At 35.5% G+C, this 20558-nt stretch overlaps 1 protein-coding gene across 4 annotated transcripts in view; it reads right to left on the bottom strand.

Moving 5' to 3' along the window:
* Positions 1-20558, bottom strand: part of XRCC4 (X-ray repair cross complementing 4) — a 289569-nt gene that overhangs the window by 139113 nt on the left and 129898 nt on the right. For all 4 annotated transcript variants that reach the window (XM_045393995.2, XM_073993768.1, XM_065546472.2 and 1 more), the window contains 2 exons: positions 19490-19645; positions 18279-18385 (listed from right to left, as the gene is read on the bottom strand). In XM_045393995.2, the coding sequence (XP_045249930.2) occupies positions 18279-18385; positions 19490-19645 (263 nt within the window). The remainder of the gene's footprint in view (positions 1-18278; positions 18386-19489; positions 19646-20558) is intronic.

Genomic DNA, 20558 nt, shown 5'->3' with positions numbered 1-20558 from the left:
TATTAATAGTATATGTCTACATTTAAAACTAAAATCTATTATTTTAATGTCTAAATGGACATTTAATATTATTAATCAATATTAAATTTAGTATTTATTAAATAAATCCTTAATAACCTCTTTACACAAGCCCTTTAATCTAGGACTGAGCATAAATCACTGTTCTCCTGCTTTATTTGCTCTGCCATCAAATTGTAACAGAACCACCAAAAAAGCACCTTCTCTTCTTCCATTAAGATGAGAAAGAAATAATGTATTCCACCTCTTTTAAGGAGCTCGAAGTTATTTTATTAAAATGAAGGCATCGAATATAATTGAATTTAAAATACAAACTCACACTCAACTATAGGATTTTAATAAATTAGAGTGTTCTATTTCAATAAACATAAAGAACTTTAGGATAGGAGGGCTCTCACAGATGAGCTCTGTAATCAGACTGCTTGGGTTAGAACTCTAACTCTACAAATTACTAGCCAGCTCACCCTTAGGAGGTTCTCTAACCTTTCTGTGCATCAGTTCTTTCAGTTGTAATGGGTGATAATAATAGTATATACCTCATAGAATAGTTAAGTTAAATGAAATAGTGCTTAAATAATTTAGGTGCCTAAATTAATGAGTCTGTAGCAGTTGTCGTAGTGATGCCATAATAAAAAATAATAGTAATTCAAAAAGTAGAAGTAGTAGTAACAATAATTGTTAGTAGGAGAATTAGACGTACTACTAGTACAGCAGCAGTAGTCATTATCATCAGTATCATTATCTTCCTCCAAGGGTCACAAATACTTTTAGAAGTCATGCAAGTGATAGGAATAAACAATGTGAGCCAGATCTAAGATAAAAAGGAGGGTTGCAGATTACAGAAAATCAGGAAACTAATGCCCTGTTTAAATGCATTTGTATCAATTATTTAAAACACTGATGTCACCGAAGAAGAAAGAAAATATGAAGCTTAGTTCGCAGAAAGGATCAACAATTTACAATTTCTGATTTTGTCCAAATTATTCATTTAAATTAAAAGATAATATGGCTCGAAAAGCAATGTGACCAGCAGTACCCTGAGATCTTTTTTATTTTGTCACTCCCAAATTATATCCTTTCTCTCTCTCCTCAAAAAATCCTGGGTGTTAACTAGGTTTACTATTTCTCAGCATTCCTGAGTTTTATCACAAGGCTTGAATTTGCCACTAAGGGTCTCAAATTGAGCTTTTCTTCTGGCCACCCTACTTGTAACTGTTCTGTTTCACTATACCACGCATTCAGGATCTGCTTAGCGAGCCTGCTGATATCTATCCTTCACACATCTCCAGGCCCTCAGAGTTAAGTCGTGGCAAGTATCATTATAGTGCTGATGGGCTGGCAACATTCCAGAACCTCATCATTGGTAACCTTGTCTATCCTTTTGATCTTAAATATGGCTTACAGGCGATGCTGATGAATTGGCTCAGGGGACCAGATGTGCTGTTTGTGGCAGAGATTCCTGTCACAATCCCAGAAAGACAACAATCCTACATATTGCATTATAGAGATTTAACTGATTTAGAAATTGTTGCTGCATTCACATCATCTTTTGTCTGAACTCAGTCATGGTTTGCTGTTTAACAGGGGCAATGCACAAGTCTAGCTTCATGTTCCTGGGACAAACAAATAAATGATCCAGGCGTTCTTAAGTCAGTTTTACTACAAGTAATCAAAAAAACAGTACAATACCTTTTGTCTTTCTTAGGTAAAAATACTCAATTATACCCACAATTCTAGTCAGACATGGGTCCTTAGATCTCATGACCTAAAGACCCTCTTACATTAAGCACTACATAAAGACTTGGTAGTACAATTTGATTTCTTCTTCAAAGCAATATAAATCTATTCTAGAACCACAAAATCAGCATGAGAAAAAACTTGAGAACCTCAAGATGACTGTGTTGAATACATATATTTCATATAAAATTTTAAATTTCCTATTTAGCCACATTTAAAAAGGAATAAGAAACAGAATATGTTCATAATATGTGTTTAACTAAATATACTCAAAATACAATTTCAACGTATAATATAAACATTTATTAATAAGACATACCACATTCCTTTTTTCATACTTAGTCCTACCAGGTTTTCGAAATCTAGTGTGTAGTATACATTTACAGCACATCTCAATTTGGACTAGCCACATTTCCATCTTCAATGGCCTCATGTAGCTAGTGGCAACCTTACTGAACACTGTAGCTCTAAGCAAACCTCCAATCTAATCCACAGATGGTGATTTAGCTATCTGTTTGAATGCTGTTACTTTCTGTTCTTCTTATCTCATCATCTCATCTATTGTAGACTTCAGTTCTCTTTTAACAAGTCTTACTCCATCCTTTCTAGTTTAAATATCAGTCTCTTAGGTCAATGGTTTTGAATCATTTTTAGAATGTGGTCCCTTTTGAAAACAGCAACCCTGCCACCATCTTGATTTGGATCCTTGCTTCAGAAAAATATAGACCTATTTGCATTGTTATGGGTGGAAATCCCCCCCATCCCCCAACACACCCAAAAAAAGATATTTTGGAGTCTGAACTCCCAGGACCTAAGAATGCAACCTTATTTGGATATAGGGTATTTACAGAGGTAATAAAGTTAAAATGAGGTCATTAGGGTGGGCCCTAATCCAATATGACTGGTGCCCTTATAAAAGGGTAATTTGAACAGAGATAGGCATAGAGGGAAGAAAATGTGATATAACAGGGAGAAGCTGGTCACTTATAAGCCAACGAGAGAGGCCTGGTTAATAAATCATTCCCTCAAAACCCTCAGAAGAAATTAACCCTGCCAACATCTTAATTTCAGGATCCTAGCCTCCAGAATGTGAGTAAACATATTTCTGTTGTTCAAGTCACTCAGTTTATGTACTTTGTTACCGCAGCAGCCCTAGCAAACTAACATATTCATATAGATATATACACAGATAAACATAGAACATTTTACACATAAATCCAGAGTTCAGAGATCCTTTCACTAAACACTTCTTAAAAACCACAAGTTAAGAACTCAACTTGAAGCAAAATAAACCAAATTAAGTAGCATTTGTGTATTGTTTCTGTCATCTATTAACATTAGTTATGCCAACGGACATTTGTGGTAAGATAAGTAAATTCTCAGAGTAGTCTGAGATCTGAGAACGTTTTTACCATTTACAACAATGGTTAAAGCATACACACACACACACACACACACACACACACACACAATTTTGTAACCATTTTCAGAATTCTTCCAAGTCTTTGCATGTTTGAGGTTTAATATTATTCTTATGATTTTATGCTACATTTTAAAATTGTATCCTCAAATATACAATCCTCTCCTCATATTTAGTTCATGTCCTCTTAAAACAGACATACAAACACTGTCCTAGGAAATACTTGTTTTCTTTAGATACCTTCCCTTTTCCACCTCATTCATATGAAAGTCGAAACCATCTAATGCAGGATTTCTCACATGGGTTGCAGGGAACACTAATATCCACTGAAAAAAGTTCATAAAGTTTTATGAGTTTGAGAAATGTTGAAGAGCATGTACTACCTCTATCACCACGCACATTAGCATATTAAAGAGTCTGAGAAGCTCAAGAAACTAAATGTTTAAGTTAAATAAGTGACCACATAATTCTTCCCATATACATATTGCCCATTGAAACAGCCTATAGATGACACAAGTTAATGTCAAATTGCTATACTTTATACAATCCTGGTCACAGATACTTGGAGCAAAACAGTAAAAATGCAACCAAGTAGCAGGCTGACTAGCAGTCTTGTGGGTGGCAGAGCAAGAGTTATACCTACAAGATGTTCTATTCTCATTGAAGAGACCCTTAAGCCACTTCCCTTGGGATTTGAATGTAAGAATTAGAGAGAAAGGGCAGGAGGGAAGGCAGACACCAACAAAAATACACTGAGAGAGAAGGCATTCATGGAAGTTGAGTATAATAAAAACTTCAGGTAAGAGTTACACAGGCTACAGAATTCTGCTGCCATCTGCTTCCTTGTGCTGAGGGTCAGCTCTTCTTCATGCTTTAATAGCTCCAGTGATTTATGAAAATAATTAGAGATTTATCAAAGCAATAATAGAAAATAATACTAATAAGAATAGAAAAACAAGGAGTACACTTGGATTTCATTACCCTCTGGATTAATTTACTCTTGAATGAAACTTGCACTTTTGAACTTTGGCTTTCTTGACCTAGGATGTCCAAGAACTTTTCTCAACAGCCCAAATTATCGCAATTGGTTTGTGTGTGTGTGTGTGTGTGTATGTGAGACGGAGTCTCGCTCCATGTAGCCCCGGCTAGAGTGCAGTGGAGTGATCTTGGCTCACTGCAACCTCTGCCTCCCAGGTTTGAGCAATTCTCCTGACTCAGCTTCCCAATTAGCTGGGACTACAAGCATATGCCGCCATGCCTGGCTAATTTTTTGCGTGTTTTTAGTAGAGACGGGGTTTCACTATGTTGGCCAGGCTGGTCTCGAACTCCTGGCCTCAGGTGATCCGCCCTCCTCGTTCTCCCAACGTACTGGAATTCCAAGCATAAGCTACCGCGCCCGACCTCACAACTGGTTTTTGGTGTGTGTGTGTGTGTGTTGTGAAATATCTCAAGATGATCAAATGCTTATTTTTTTTTTTTTTTAGAAAGAAACTCTTAGAAAGTTTTTATTAATGAACAATTGATGTACCATAAAATTCACCCAGTATAAATGTACAATTCAATGGTTTTAGCAAATTTATACTTGTACAATGATCATCTCAGTCAGTTTTAGGACAGCTTCATCATGTCCAAAAATTCTCTTGGGCTCATTTGAATTAATCACCATTTCCACTCCAACCTTTAGCAAACATTGAATCTATTTTCAGTATCTATATATGTTCCCTTTTTCTTGATATTACATATAAATGGGATCATACAATAAACAATCTTTTGCATCTGGTTTCCTCTGCTTTAGCATAATTTTCCGAGGCTCATCCACAGTAAGTATATATCAGTAGTTTACTCCTTTATATTGTCAAATAATACTTTATTGTATGGATAGACCACATTTTATTTAACGTTTCACCAGAAGATGAACATTTAGAATTTTCCAGTTTGGGGTTATTACTAATGCTCTGATGAACATTCAAATATGTCTTTATGAAGATGTATGTTCTCATTTCTCTTCAGTAAATACTTAGAATAGTTAGATTATAGGGTAAGTAAGTATTTTACTTTTTGAGGAACGGCCAGTTTTCTAAAGTCGTTGTAACATTTTACATTCCCAGCAGAAATGTATGAGGATTCAAGTTTTGCCACATCCTTTCCTACACGTTATTTTCTAATTTTAGATTATATGCATTCAGGTTGGTGTGTAGTGGTATCCGATTTTAACTGTAATTTGCATTATCTAATGATCAAATGATGTTAAGCATCTGTTCATGTGATTATTAACCATTCTTATGTCTTCTTCAATGAAATGCCTATTCAAGTCTTTGGCCAACTGTTTGACCCAGTTGTTTATATTCTTATTATTAAGCTGTAAATATTCTTTATATATTCTAGAAACAAATCCCTTATCAGACATATGATTTGCAAATATTTTTTCCCAATTCATGGCATGTGTTTTCATGTTCTTAATGATGCCTTTTTGAAGTGCAGAATTTTTTTATTTTGATGAAATCCAATTTATCAATTTTTTCATTTATGTATTCTGCTTTTGATATTATAGCTGAGAACTCTTTGCCTAAAACTAAGTTCACAGAGATTTTGTGTTTTCTTTCATAGGTTTAGCTATTATATGTAGGCCTATCATCCATTTTGAGTTAATTTTTGTGTTTCATGTGAGATAAACACCTATGTAATTTTTTTTTCAAGTTGATACCCAATTGTCCAAACACTGTTTGTGTAAAAGACTATCCTTTCCCCATTAAATTGTCTTCGCAGCTGTGCTGAGGACCAATTGACCATAAACATGAAGGCTTACTTCTACAGTCTCAATTCTAGATTCTCATTTTATCAGTGAGACTATGTCTGACATTGAGAGATAACAACGTGCTGGCAGCCCTCACTCTCCGCATCTCCTCAGCCTTGGTATCCACTCTGGTGGCGCTTGAGGAGTCCTTCAGCCCACCACTGCTCCCAGAGTGGGAGCCCCTCTCTGGGCCGGCCAAGGCCGGAGCTGGCTCCCTCCGCTTGAGGGGAGGTGTGCCGGAAGAGGCGCAGGCGGGAAACTGTGCTGTGTGCGGCACTCACAGACCAGCGCCAGTTTCTGCGGGTGTGGGCGCGGGTGCAGGTGCAGGGGCAGGGGTCCCCACACTCGGAGTGGCCGGCCAGCGCCGCCGGCTCAGGGCAGCGAGGGGCTAAGCACCCAGGCCAGCAGCTGCAGAGGTTGCTCTGGGTCCCCCAGCAGTGCCGGCCTGACAGCACTGGTGGGCAACTCCGCCTGCAGCCCCGGTGAGGAATCCACTGGGTGAGGCCAGCTGGGCTCCTGAGTCTGGTGGGGACTTGGGGAACTTTTATGTCTAGCTAAGGGATCTAAACGCACTGATCAGCACTCTGTGTCTAGCTCAGGGTTTGTAAATACACTAATCAGTACTCTGTGTCTAGCTCAAGGTTTGCAAATACACCAATTGGTACTCTGTATCTAGCTAACCTGGTGGGGACTTGGAGAACTTTTCTGTCTAGCATTCTGTGTCTAGCTCAAGGATTGTAAACACACCAATCAGCACTCTGTGTCTAGCTCAGGGTTTGTAAATACACCAACCAGTACTCTGTGTTTAGTTCAAGGTTTGTCAATACACCAACTGGTACTCTGTATCTAGCTAACCTAGTGGGGAGTTGGAGAACTTTTATGTCTAGCTAGAGGATTATAAATGCACCAGTCAGCACTCTGTCAAAATGGACCAATCAACTCTCTGTAAAATAGACCAATCAGCTCTCTGTAAAATGGACCAATTAGCAGGATTTGGGTGGGGTCAGATAACGGAATAAAAGCAGGTTGCCTGAGCCAGCAGTGGCAACCCACTGGGGTCCCCTTCCACACTGTAGAAGCTTTGTTCTTTTGCTCTTTGCAATAAATCTTGCTGCTGCTCACTCTTTACCTCCACGTTGCCTTTATGAGCTGTAACACTCACCACCAAGGTCTGCAGCTTCATTCCTGACAGCGAGACCATGAACCCACCACAAGGAAGAAGCTCCAGACACATCTGAAAGTCTGAAGGAACAAACTCCAGACACACCATCTTTAAGAACTGTAACACTCACTGCGAGGGTCCGCGGCTTCATTCTTGAAGTCAGTGAGACCAAGAACCCACCAATTCCGGACACAATATAATGACTATCTTTATAATAATATTATTACATCATCTTGGTTATTATATCTTTGTAGTAGCTTTTGAACTCATTAAGAGTTCTCCAATTGTTTCTTGTTTTCCAAGATTGTTTTGTCTACTCTTGCTCGCTTGAAATTCTACATAAATTTTAGGATTATTCTGTCAATTTTTGCTAAAAAACCAGCTGGGATTTTGATAGGCATTTCATTGAATCTATGTACCAATTTGAAAGTATTTATCTTAACAATATTGATTTTTTTTTGAGACAGTGTCTCGCTCTGTCACCCAGGCTAGAGTGCAGTGGTGTGATCTTGGCTCACCATAACCTCTGCCTCCCAGGCTCAAGCAATCCTCCTGTCTCAGTCTCCCAAGTAGCTGGGACTACAGGCATGCTCCACTATGCCTGGCCAACGTTTTTGTATTTTTTGTAGAGATGGAGTTTTGCCATGTTGCCCAGGTTGGTCTCAAACTGCTGAGCTCAAATGATCTGCCCGCATCAGCTTCCCAGAGTGCTAGGATTACAGGCGTAGGCCATTGCACCCAGCCAACAATATTAAATTTCTAATCTCTAAGTACAAGATGTTTTCCCATTTATTTAAGTCTTCTTTAATTTCTCTCAACAATGTTGCATAGTTCTCAGTGTAGGAGTCTTGAATTTCTTTGGTTAGACTTATTTCTAGGTATTTTTTGGTGCTATTGTGAAGGCAATTCTTTTCATTAATTTCTTTATTCTTTATTATTATTATTATTGTTATTATTAATGTTATTATTTTTGAGAAGGAATCTTGCTCTGTTGCCCAAGCTGGAGTGCAGTGGCGCGATCTCGGCTCACTGCAAGCTCTGCCTCCCAGGTTCATGCCATTCTTCTGCCTCAGCCTCCAGAATAGCTGGGACTACAAGCACCCGCCACCATGCCAGGATAATTTTTTATATTTTTTGTTTAGTAGACATGGGGTTTCATCGTGTTAGCCAGAATGTTCTCAATCTCCTGACCTCGTGATCTGCCCACCTCGGCCTCCCAAAGTGCTGGGATTACAGGGGTAAGCCACCGTGCCCGGCCAATTCTTTAATTTGTAAAGATGGGTGTCTCGACTATGTTGCCCAGGCTAGCCTCAAACTCCTTGGCATCCTGAGTTTCTAGGATTACAGGAATACACCACCATGGCCAGGAGCAGTTTTCTTAATTTCATTTTTGCTTATTCATTGCAAGTATATAGAAATACAATTGGTTACTGTATATTGACCTTGTACACTATAACCTTACTGGCGTCAGTTTATTAGCTCTAAGAGTTTTTTCGTGAATTCCTTAGGGTTCCTATACACCAGATCATATCATCTGCAAAAAGGGACAGTTTTACTTCTTTTCCAATCTGAATACCTTTTATCTTATTTTCTTGCCTAATGACCCTGCCTAGAATTTCTAGTTGAATGGAAGTGATGGGAGCAGACAACCTTGTTTTTTTCCTATACTGAGGGGCAAACATTCAGTATTTCACCACTAAGTATGTGGCAGCTGTGGTCTTTTGCCTAGATGCCTTTATTAGGGTGAGGAAGTTCCCTTATATTCCTGGTTTGTTGAGAGTGTTTGTTATTAACATGTGTTGGATTTTGTCACGTACCTTTTCAGCATCTATTGAGATGATCATGTGGTTTTGTGCTTTATTAATATTGTGAAATAATTTAACTGATTTTCAGATGCAAAACCATCTTTACATAAGAGGAATGAATCTCAGTTGGTCATATTGTATAATACTTTCTGTATGGAGCTGGCTGCTTTTTGCTAGTGTTTTGTTTCAAATGTTTACATCTATGTTCATGATGGATATTTGTCTATAGTTTTATTTTCTTGCAATGTCTTGTCTGGCTTTGATATGATGATAATATCAGCCTCACAAAACGAGTTGGGAAGTGTTCACTCCTCCTCTATTTTCTGAAAGAGTTTACAAGGAACTGGTATAATTTCATTAAATTTTCAATAGAAAACACCAGTGAAGTCATCTTGGCCCAGGGTTTTCTTTGTGGAAATATTTTAAATTGCTAATTCAATATATTTACTTACTAATCTATTTCATATTAATATTATCTTTACATGTGGCAATATAGAAATTTTGCTCTCATATAGCTATATTAACCAATTTGTCATATTATTGTCATGTATATTGTATCTACCTATAAACCCAATGTCAGTGTTGTAATTATTCCTTTGTTCAATCTGGTATAAAAGACAATAATAAAAAAGAAAATGTGTATTTATATTTTATATTAATCCAAATATTTTATGTTTTTTGTTATTTTTATTTCTTCCTGTAGATTCATGTTACCATTTCATGTTGTTTCCTTTCACCCTGAAGATTTCTCTTAGTATGTGTCATAAAATAGGTCTGTTACCAATGAATCTGTTAATTAATAACTGTCTTTATTTTGAAAGATACTTTGCTGGATATAAAATTATTGATTTCTTTTTTTGTTCCTTCAGAATTTTGTAAATGCCATATCACTGCCTTCTGGCCTTCACTGCTTCAGATAATAAGTCTGTTGTTGTTATATAGATGCTGTCCTATATGTTTCTTCCTCTCTGGCTTTCAAATGTTTTCTGTGTAGATGTGTTTCAATGTATCTTTTAGTATTATTTATTTATTTATTTATTTATTTTGAGATGGAGTCTCACTCTGTCACTCAGGTTGGAGCGCAGTGGCATGATCTCGACTCACTGCAACCTCCACCTCTCTGGTTCAAGAGATTCTCCTGCCTCAGCCTTCCAACTAGCTTGGATTACAGGCACGTGCCACCATGCCCAGCTAATTTTTGAATTTTTATAAAGATGGGGTTTCACCATATTGGCCAGGCCAGTCTGGAACTCCTGACCTTGGGCGTTCTGCCTGCCTCAGCCTCCCAAAGTGCTGGGATTACAGGCGTGAGCCACCATGCCCAGACTATCTTTTGGTGTTTATCCCACTCAAAGTTTACTGAGTTGCTTGGATGCTTAGATTAACGGTTTTCATAAAATTTTAGAAAGCTTTGGCTCTCATTTTCTCAAGTATGTTTTTCTACCTTTCTCTCTCTTCTGTCCTGGAATTTACATTACACATATGTTGGCACATGTGATGTCCCAAATGTCTCTGAGGATCTGCTCATTTCTCTTCCATCTTCTTTGCTCTTCGTTCCTAAAATTGTTCACTCTATTGATCTGTATTCAAGTTCACTGATGTTTTTTATTCTGACAATTTGAATCTGGTGTTCAGCTGCTATAGTAACTTTCTCATTTCAGTTATTATACTCTTCAAATTCAGAATTTTCATATTGTTTATTTCAAATAATTTCTGTCTCCTTACTGAGCATCTTTACTTGTTGATACATTTATATCATACTCTCCTTTAAGGCTTTAAACATGTTTTCCTTAAGTTTAGTATACAAATGTGTGTGTGTGTATACATATGTATATATGTGTATATATACATATACACATAAACATACATATGTGTGTATGTGTGTATATATAGATACAGATATAGATATAAACTGTGCTTTGAAGTCTGTCTACCAAATTCAACATCTTTTTTCCCCCAAGTATGGACCACACTTTCCTGTTTCTCTATATGGCCAATTTGTTAAAAACTAAACAATTATTTTAAATAATATATTGCAATAACTCTGGGTTTCGATTATTTTCTTTCTGAAGTTTGCTACTGTTGCTTTTTGTTTATTTGTTTATTAACTTACCTGTGGTAAATGTATGAAATCTGTTTCTCTTGTGATGAGTGATAACTGATGTTTCTGCATAGTTTATTTTATTCTTGATTTTTAAATTTTAAGCCTAGCTCCAAAAGGGTTACTCTGTGTCTAGACAGTTTTGAGGTCAGCCAGTAATGGATAGAAATAGTACACAAACACCTCAAGCTAATAGGTTTCTTTTCTTTTGTTGGGGGGCGTGGTGGCGGGTAGAGGAGTATGTTCGAAGTCCAGCCTCTCTTTTTCTTTCTTTTTTTTTTGAGATGGGTACCGCTCCGTCGCCCAGGCTGGAGTGCAGTGGCGCGATCTCGGCTCACTGCAAGCTCCACCTCCCGGGTTCACGCCATTCTCCTGCCTCAGCTTCCCAAGTAGCTGGGACTACAGGCGCCCGCCACCATGCCCGGCTGATTTTTTGTATTTTTAGTAGAGACGGGGTTTCACCATGTTAGCCAGGATGGTCTCAATCTCCTGACCTCGTGATCCGCCCACTTCGGCCTCCCACAGTGCTGGGATTACAGGCGTGAGAGCCCGTGCCTGGCCCGGCCTCTCTTTTTCTATTCTCCTATGAAGATATGTATTATCTCTAGGTTAGGCCAGAACTGTAAAAATAGCTTGGGCCCTCTCTTCAGTCTCCACTGCAAAAGTGTATGAACACTTTCAGCTAGGAATATGTTTGCCCCAATCACGAGCACAACCAGTTTAGTAGATCCATTGGCCCAACACACCTACCCACTGCCACCAAGATCATTACTTCTACTGACAGTGCTGCTGGTTGTATCACCCTCTGCTGCAAATTGAGTGAGCCCTCTTTAGCTCAGGTACAGCAGTTGCCAGTCCTCATGGCCAGCCAGATGCTGGCACAACTTTCATACTGACCAAGCTCATGAATGTGGGCTGACAGTGATAGACGCAGTCTCAGGCAAGCAAGAAATCCACAGACTCCCAGTTCTTCCCCAAACTTCAGCAGTTTTTCAAGAATAAACAATTCTTATAACGCTGTTTGCCTTTGGCCATGTTTGGAAGTACTTATTTGCTTATTTTTGGGTCAATTTTAGATTCATAATTGATTTGGGGGTAAAGGATTTGCCAGTTTCGTCACTCATCCATAGCCAGAGACAAATAACATTGAAATAATTTTTGTCTCCCCCCAAACATATAAAGATGTAGAAATACTTGCCTAGGAGTTCTTATCAAATCTATATTTTAATACTAGGAAATGAGAAACCATCATAGATTTGCTACCAACCTTTGAGACATTTGAGAGTTCTCAGGTAAATAAATAGTAAGTCAAAATCTGAAGAAATTAATATACACAGGGATGACTTCAAAAGAAATATATGCATTCTGTTATTTTCTCCACAAGCTACCTACCATGAAGACTTACTTGTTCAGTCTGATGATGTTGACTATCTTTCTTGAGAATGTATGTACAAACAGGATCTTTTTTTCTACATAGGAGATAACAGTGTTCTCATTCTCTTGTATCAGTGGCAATTTCCTCATTGTTAGAAAATTTGCAAGGGTTTTTATAATATTTCAAGAGTAGATGTGCTGATGTGGTTAATTATTTTACAAAGCAAATACTTTTTCATTATTTTCCCCTGTGTAACCAAAAGTAATGTACTCAATCTTTCTAGGCCTCTGTTCCCTCACTGGAAAAACAATGAGCTTAAATAATGGGATCTAGAACTATACAGTCTAGATTTCCAAAGCATATAATGTTATTCCTAGCAACAATGGTTATGTATAAAAGCCCATTATTGCTAGGAAATACACTTAACTTGCTTTTCCAGTTTGGTGGTAGGTTTAAATAAATCAAGCTTTTAATTTAAAACTTATAAATAAATGTGTCTATGATAAACAAGCTGGGTAAGACTAAGAGCATAATCTGTTATTCTAAAGCTGAGTTTCTGAGTAATCTCTTTGGCAGTACATGTTGTTATCCCCTCTGTGAGTAGACATTCACTGTTTGAAGCAACAAGCCCTTTGATACTTAAAAATATTGGATTCTGTTCTATTTTTAAAAGCTACTATATCAGTATTCATCAACTGTTGGACATAGCCATTCATTTATTTTCAAAAAGGCTATTCTATAATCACACTTCCTTTCAGGAAGCCTACCAACTAAGTGAAAGCCTAAATTACTGATAGCAGTTATACAGGGACCTTCCTGTTGGTTAGGAAGCAGGATTAATTAAACTAATGTGCTAAATCGTGGGCTAGTCATTATGCAGAAAAGTGGGAGGAAAGTTTATTATATTTGTTTTTAATGGTTGTGCACCTATAATATGCAGCTGAAAAGAGTAAAACATTCTAGAAAAGTAGATTTCTTATTTCTATTTTATTAAGGCTGACTTAATTATTCTATTATTATAATAAATATTATCAATTCTATTAATAGAAATAACTATAATTTTGAAATAGTGATTATATATTATAATAATTAATGAGGAATTAAAATAATTAGCCTAACGATAGTTAACTAATTAGGAGCCAATTAAGCATAGCTTTTCAAAATGTTTCACAAGAAAAATCCTATCTCTATAAAATAAATTCAAATTTTCCACTAAATATTTACATGCTTTTTGAATTATGTTAAGACTAAGAAATGTTTCATAATGGCTAAAATTCTTAGAATATTCATATATATTTTAAAATTGTTTTCATATACAATTCTGTTATTAGAGCATGAAAATGGTTGTGAAGCAGTATTTTAAAACTGCACAATGATAAGCTGTTCTTAGATTATACCTGATATTGTTGGGGCAAATAAAAGGCCAATTGCATGTAGTGTTGTTGCAGGTTTTGGCTCTAAGGCTATACATAATGGTGCTTCTATCTCTACATATTTTGGTGAGGTTCTGCTATTTAGTGGACATAGTTTAACAACATTTCTCCTCAGATAGGGACATCATGTTTTTCCTTGATTTAGACAGAAAGAAAAAGAGAGTTTCTTATAGGGAAGACTGTTTCACAGTACCTATAATAGCCCAATAGGTTTCTATTAAATTCATACACACACACACACACACACACTCACTTTGGAGGCAGAGGGAGCCCAGACTAAGCAGGAAATCCTTAAAGCCAGAAGTACTTAATACCAACTTAATAGGGGTGAAAGTGATCCCCAGTCCAAAGCTTGAGCTATAAATAGAGACTACAGCAACTATTTTATTTATCACAATCTTAATATAAAACAAAGTGAAATCCAGGGCCTTAGTGTGCAGCCATAGCTTAAGAAATATAGTCAGTAATACATTCACTATCTATCTGGAAATTCTAAAATCCAAGACATAATAAAAGTAAATCTTGCTATGGAAAAATATAAAATGTAGTGTAGGGTGATATTGACTGTGATACTCACGTTTCAGAATACTTTGGGGATTTCCTTTTAGCCAAGAAAATGAGTATTTTAGAGGTTTTTCATGCTATATCGTACAGGACATATGAGCATGATGTGGTTTATTAGACTGATCTACATTATCATTAGTGATTTCCTCAATAATCCTAGTGGCAGTGGGAAAAATATGAAACTTTAAAGGAAAAAAAAAGCAATAAAATTGATTGCATATTCATAAAAATGTAACTTAATTTCCTTCAAATTGTATTACCCCTACTCTACTTCTGTATATATGCATAAAAGTAAGCAGACCTTTCCCTAGAGTGAATATGGTAAATATGAATTTACCATTTCATATTTGTGAATGAATTATCATGCCATCTTTGTGAATTTTCCTACATTTGATTATTAAAGAACAATTTCATTTAAGCAGGACAGTAAGGTAAAACAAGTATAACTACCAAATGAAAAGAAATTTCATTTCCATGTACAAAAGTATGATTGTATGTCTATTGTGTAATCCAATTCAAATTTACCGTACTCAGATTTGGATTATCATATTCATCTTCATATCACTAAATGATCCTGATCTCACTAAGCCTCTATTTTATCATCAAGAAATTGGGTAATAAGTGAACTCAAGAGGAAATTTGGGCATTTTAATAATTAACGATAAAAATCCATTTACTGTAACAAAATAACTACCAAATTATATATTCAGCTACTTAAAGACAGCTTTCTGAAAGTCTGAATAAATGTATTAATCCCCATCAGATTCTCTTTCTTGTTTTTATTGTAGGAAAAGCATACAGGAAACTGCAATATCTAAAATAAATTCACAAATTTATTTGTATTCAAAGAGCAAGTAATTTATTATCAAGATGGTAGAATAAGATAAGGAAGAAATTCTCACTGTTCTGCCTCAAAAACAGTAATACTACATAGAGTACCAAAAAGAGAAAGCTGTGTTCAACAGAATTATCTCCCATGGACTAAAAACATATTTTGTCTCTGTAGAAGAATTAATTGTGGAAACTGGTAAATTATAGGCTGGCCCATTTTGTTGTTTAACATCTATAATTTTCTTTCTGAGATCTATGAAATCTAGTTCTTAGTTCAGCAACAAGCATTTGAGATCTGAGATTTATTTTTCTATTTTAGTAAGCATCTGTTTCCTAAATATTTCTTTTTGAAGCAGAAGAAAAAGGTAAAGTTCTATTAAAAATGCTATTAATTCTTGACATCAAAAACTTACCAAAAGCAAGTTAAATGCAAAAAAAAAGAAAAAAGGAAACAGAGACCTATAGATCATAGGTGTAGTGAACTAGATGTGGGCTAAAGAAATAAAGACAATATAGAAAAATATTGTAAAATATAGAAAAATATAGAAAAAATATAGAAAAATATAGAAAAAACAGAAATATAGAAAATATAGAAAAAAAATAAACTAAACATTTCTAAAGAGAAGGAATAATTTTGCCAAATTGAAAATAGTACAATTATAGCTTAAAGTTTTACTTAAAATAGACTGAATACATAAAAGTCCTCTTTCTCATGTAGTCATATTTAACCATGTATTTTCTCATCAATAATCTTCAGCTACTTCAAATGTTGGTAAGATACTCTGACTAAGAAAGAAGACCAAAGGTCATTGTATTTAATAAAAAATCTGAAAGTTTAAACTGGAAAGAGTTCAAATTATCTTTGTGAGTTTTTCTATATTTGATTCTTAAATAATAATTTCATTTTAAATGGGACACTAGGGTAAAACAAGCACAGCTACCAAATGAAAAGAAATTTCATTCCCACGTGCAAACGTATGATTGTGTGTGTATTGTGTAATCCAAATCTGATTAGAATCAGATGATTCAACCAATTTAATCAATGTTAATAAGTTTCTGTGACTGCAATTAGATGCTTTCCTGTGTCTTTGTCTATTTATTCTACCTTTTCTCCTGTCATTCAGGGGAGTGACTACGCTCCTGGCTAAACTAATCTACTACTTGTCCCTTGGATCCCATCCACCTATAATTTCAGAGACAGATTTCCAGTAGTTTTTCCTCTGTCTACTGCCTTGATGGTTTTACCTGCTCTCTTTAGTTACTCTCATCAGTATACAAACATTTTCTTTCTTTTATTTAAAAACAACAAACAAAAATACTTTTCTTTATCCTACTTCCCCCTCCAGCTGCTGCCCCATGTCTTTCCCATTTTTTACAGTGAAATTTGTTGAAAGTGTTGCCTGTCTCATCTCCAGTTCTCTCCTCCCATTCCCTTTGAAACTCCTATTCTCTCCTATCTCCTTCCTTCACCAACCAAGTGAATATGTTCTATTAAGATCCTTAATAACATTTGTATTGCTAAATCCATCAATCAGCAGGATACTACATTTATATTTTTGCCTCTTACCTCCTGGATGCTCCCTCTCAGTCTTACTTGCTCAGTCAAAACCCCTTCTTCAGCAAAACCTGCTGCCTCTAAGCATACCTAGAATCTGCTCCTTGCTCATCACCTCTCCATCACTCTGGTCTAAGCCAGTCTCATCTTTCACCCAACTGTTGTACTAGCTTCCCATCTGTTATATCTTCTTCTGCACTTGTCATCCTATAGTCTATTCTTAATACAACACATGGACTAATCCTGTTGAAATTTGAGTCAGATTATGTCACTTAACTGTTTAAAATCCTTCAGTAGTTTCCAAGTTAATTCAAAGTAACAAGAGAAGTTCTAATGGTAGCCTACCTCACCCTACACATGATGAGGTCCTATCATCTCTCTCATCTCATTTCCTAATTCTCCCAGTCTTCATCTTTCTACTTTATCCAGATTACACTCTGTACTATTGCTTAAACGCATCGGGAACTTTGTACTTACTGTTTTTTTGTTTTTGTTTTCTGTTTGGCATGCTCTTCCCCAAGATAGCCAAGTCACTTTCACCTTCTCACTGAGGCCTTTTCTGATAGCCTGGCTAAAATCACAACGCTCATCCTTATTCTCACCCTGACCTTTCTATCGGCCTTCTCTGGTTTATTTTTCTCCTTAGCACTTATCGACCTAACATATTTTACATTTGTTCATCTTATATATTTTCCTGATTACAATTTAAACTCCACAACGGCACAGATTTTTGTGTTTTGTTGTCTAATGCATAGCAAAGTTTCTGGTACACAATAGGACCTCAAAAATATTTTCTAAATAAATAAATCAAACATTTATTTTTATAGTATTGGCTTTAGGTCAAAATTAAGCATAAAAGGAGTTCAGAGGCTCCTGTTTCCACTGCCACTAAGAAATCTATAAAATATTTAAAAAAAAACTCATGGGTTTAAACGCTTGCTGGAAACTTGATCCAAAGGACTAAGTCATAGGTACTTCAAACTAAACTGCCATTTTTCCCCTTCTCTTTTCCTCTACTACATCTCACTTGTTGTAATCCTTTTTTCTGAAGAGTGAAAGAAGGCCTCAGCTTCCGTATAATTTAGAGCATTCTTGATTACTTTGTTCCAGTGGCCTATCGATGGCTTTAGCTAAATAAAATCTCAAATCTTAAAGGCAACCAGCTTTAAGCTGAAGATATTTAGCATAAAGGTGTATCTTCCTCATTGCTTATGCTTTTCCTGGTTATATTTAACCAGGAATAGTATACCTTGGAGTATATGTGTATGAATGCTGGCTCACATTGCTGTGCTAACGAGTTGCTGCATTTTACAAATAATATTAAGTTTTAACATTAAAAATTTGAGTCTTTAAAATAAAAATGCTAAAGAATTTTCATAGAATAAGGTTTTTCACACCATTTTTCCATTATGGTTTCTTGTCATTAGAGTAAGAAGCCCAAGTGAGATATTCAACAAAGGAGATAAATTTATATCTCTCTTACCTGAAGCCGACCCAGAGGGATCAGGTTGGTTTTCATTTTCCTCATCAGTACTCTCATCATAGACTGGATCTCGGTCAGCTGTCATTTCAGAACAGATTGTAGTTTCCCTAGAAACAGAGACAGGTAGAATTATAAATCATTGGCTCACCCCCTGCTAGGCAGCAAATTTACCAGTAAGTAATTATAGAAAATATTTCTGGAAAAAGATTCTAATTAGACAAACATATTGAAAATTTATATGACTTAGATGAAAGCATCTTAAAACCTATATATTAACTCTCTTAAGAACAAGTTTCTCTTTTACCCAATTTTAATCTGAATTTAGTACTCATTATAATTAATATTAAATCAGTTTCTTATCAGGTACTATTCTTCTATCAAAATACTTTTTTCTACCAAATTATCTCTGTGAGTCACAGGGTATTTAACATTTTACTAATCTCAGAGCAGTTCCTTATTTCATTTGATCTCTGCAAAGTCCTAAGATGGGTATCTTTACCTTTATTATGAAAAAAAAGTGATGTGTCCAAAGCTATAAACTAATAGGTATGACTGCAAGACCAGTACCTGTACTAGGACTAGCTGATATCAAATTTTTTTATACTATGTCACTAGTAATTCTGCACTTTTACTAAGATTCAAAGCAATAGACCCTAACGTGTATTTGCTAATGTGTAAAAAAGTTATAATCGTTGAAACCCATATCAGCCATTTGTCACTTACGATTCTTCCATAAAAATCAAGTACATATCTACTCTCAGAGAAAACGTTAAAGAAGAATAAGATTGGTAATCACACTGTAATCAGGTAAAATAAATGCTCCCTGGAATTTAATATTAACAACTTGATTCAAAAGTTAACTATTGCCTAGACATCAAGATTACAAATATGCATCCAACTTTGTAGTTCTGCAGATGAAAGGGTTTTTAAATTAATATTTCTTACTAATGTCTAAGAATTAAATAATACTTTAATAAGCCTCATGTCAATTTTTAAATTTAAGTGTAGGTGAGACAGTTGAGCAGACATGGAGCGAGCATGCTGAGAACTCTCTAGCCCATGGCACCCGTCTAACAGCCTGAGCATCCACATCCAGTCTACCAAATTATCTCATATGACCAAAAAGTTGGCACCTAATGTTCATTAACTTTGGGAAGAAATTCCACTTAAATTTATACATCTGTCATCCAAAAACTAGATAGCCAAAATACCCTTCTTGTTTGATGTCCTTTTCTTGTTCTTGAGCTGTATTTAATAATTTATTATGCAAACTTCTGATTTTTGTTTTCTTCTCATTCAACACCAGAATAAACCGCTTATAAAGATCAGTCTCCAAAGCTTCCTTAGCGTTCACACATTTTTCAAATCTGAAAAAGTAAGTAAACAAATTAGTCATGCAGTTCTGCTTACCATTAACATAATTCAATCTAATAATCAAGAAGATTTCAATAAAATTTTTCAAAGAAAATACAATTAAAGATTATTTTCACATATGCTTTCACTGACTTAAAAGTTTTATAAAGATGGTTAAATACACAATTAGAAATTATTGTTATTCATGTAATTCATGTACTGAGATAAGGATCAAAATTGAAAATTGATACAAATTAGCCTTTAGAAAATCAAAATGCCTAAAGATAATAATTTATTGACATCTATGGTTTATTTACAAAAGAATGTTTTTATGGGATAAATTTCAAACAAGAGTAAATGTAGCCTGTGTTTCCTCAGTACTATGTTAATATTACTATAAAAGCAACTACAATCTTGTTTTGTGATAAGGCAATACAGCTAATTTGTCTTGACTGCTCTACTAGACAATGAACTGCTCTACAACAAGAACACGACTTATCCAGTTATATTCTTATAAGCGAGCACCACACACACACACATACAAATACATATAGAAACACAATACACATATACAATGAAAGTATTCTACTTGATATATCCAAGGAGAGATTAATAAAACAGCAAATGTAAAACACTACGTATCTTCAAATGTAGATACCTGAGACAAAACATAAAATTCTCTATTGTTTATAATTCGTCCTACACTTCTCAATGAGCTAACAGGGGATTGTATTTATTTTAAGCTCCCAAGAGAGATATAAAGTAAAGAAAGCAAAATAGCTGAGGTTGTATATACTTAAAATGTGCACACGCATACATGATGAATACATTCTTATTTTAGAGATTCAAATACAAATTATTTTATGTATTCTTTTCAATGTCGTTTTATACTGCTTATTTACATTGTTGTTGTTCAATATACAAGTA

The sequence above is a fragment of the Macaca fascicularis genome, chromosome 6 (genome assembly GCF_037993035.2).
Source record: "Macaca fascicularis isolate 582-1 chromosome 6, T2T-MFA8v1.1".
NCBI lineage: Eukaryota > Metazoa > Chordata > Mammalia > Primates > Cercopithecidae > Macaca > Macaca fascicularis.
Note: the sequence above shows the minus strand (reverse complement) of the source record. Positions and strands in the feature narration are given on the sequence as shown.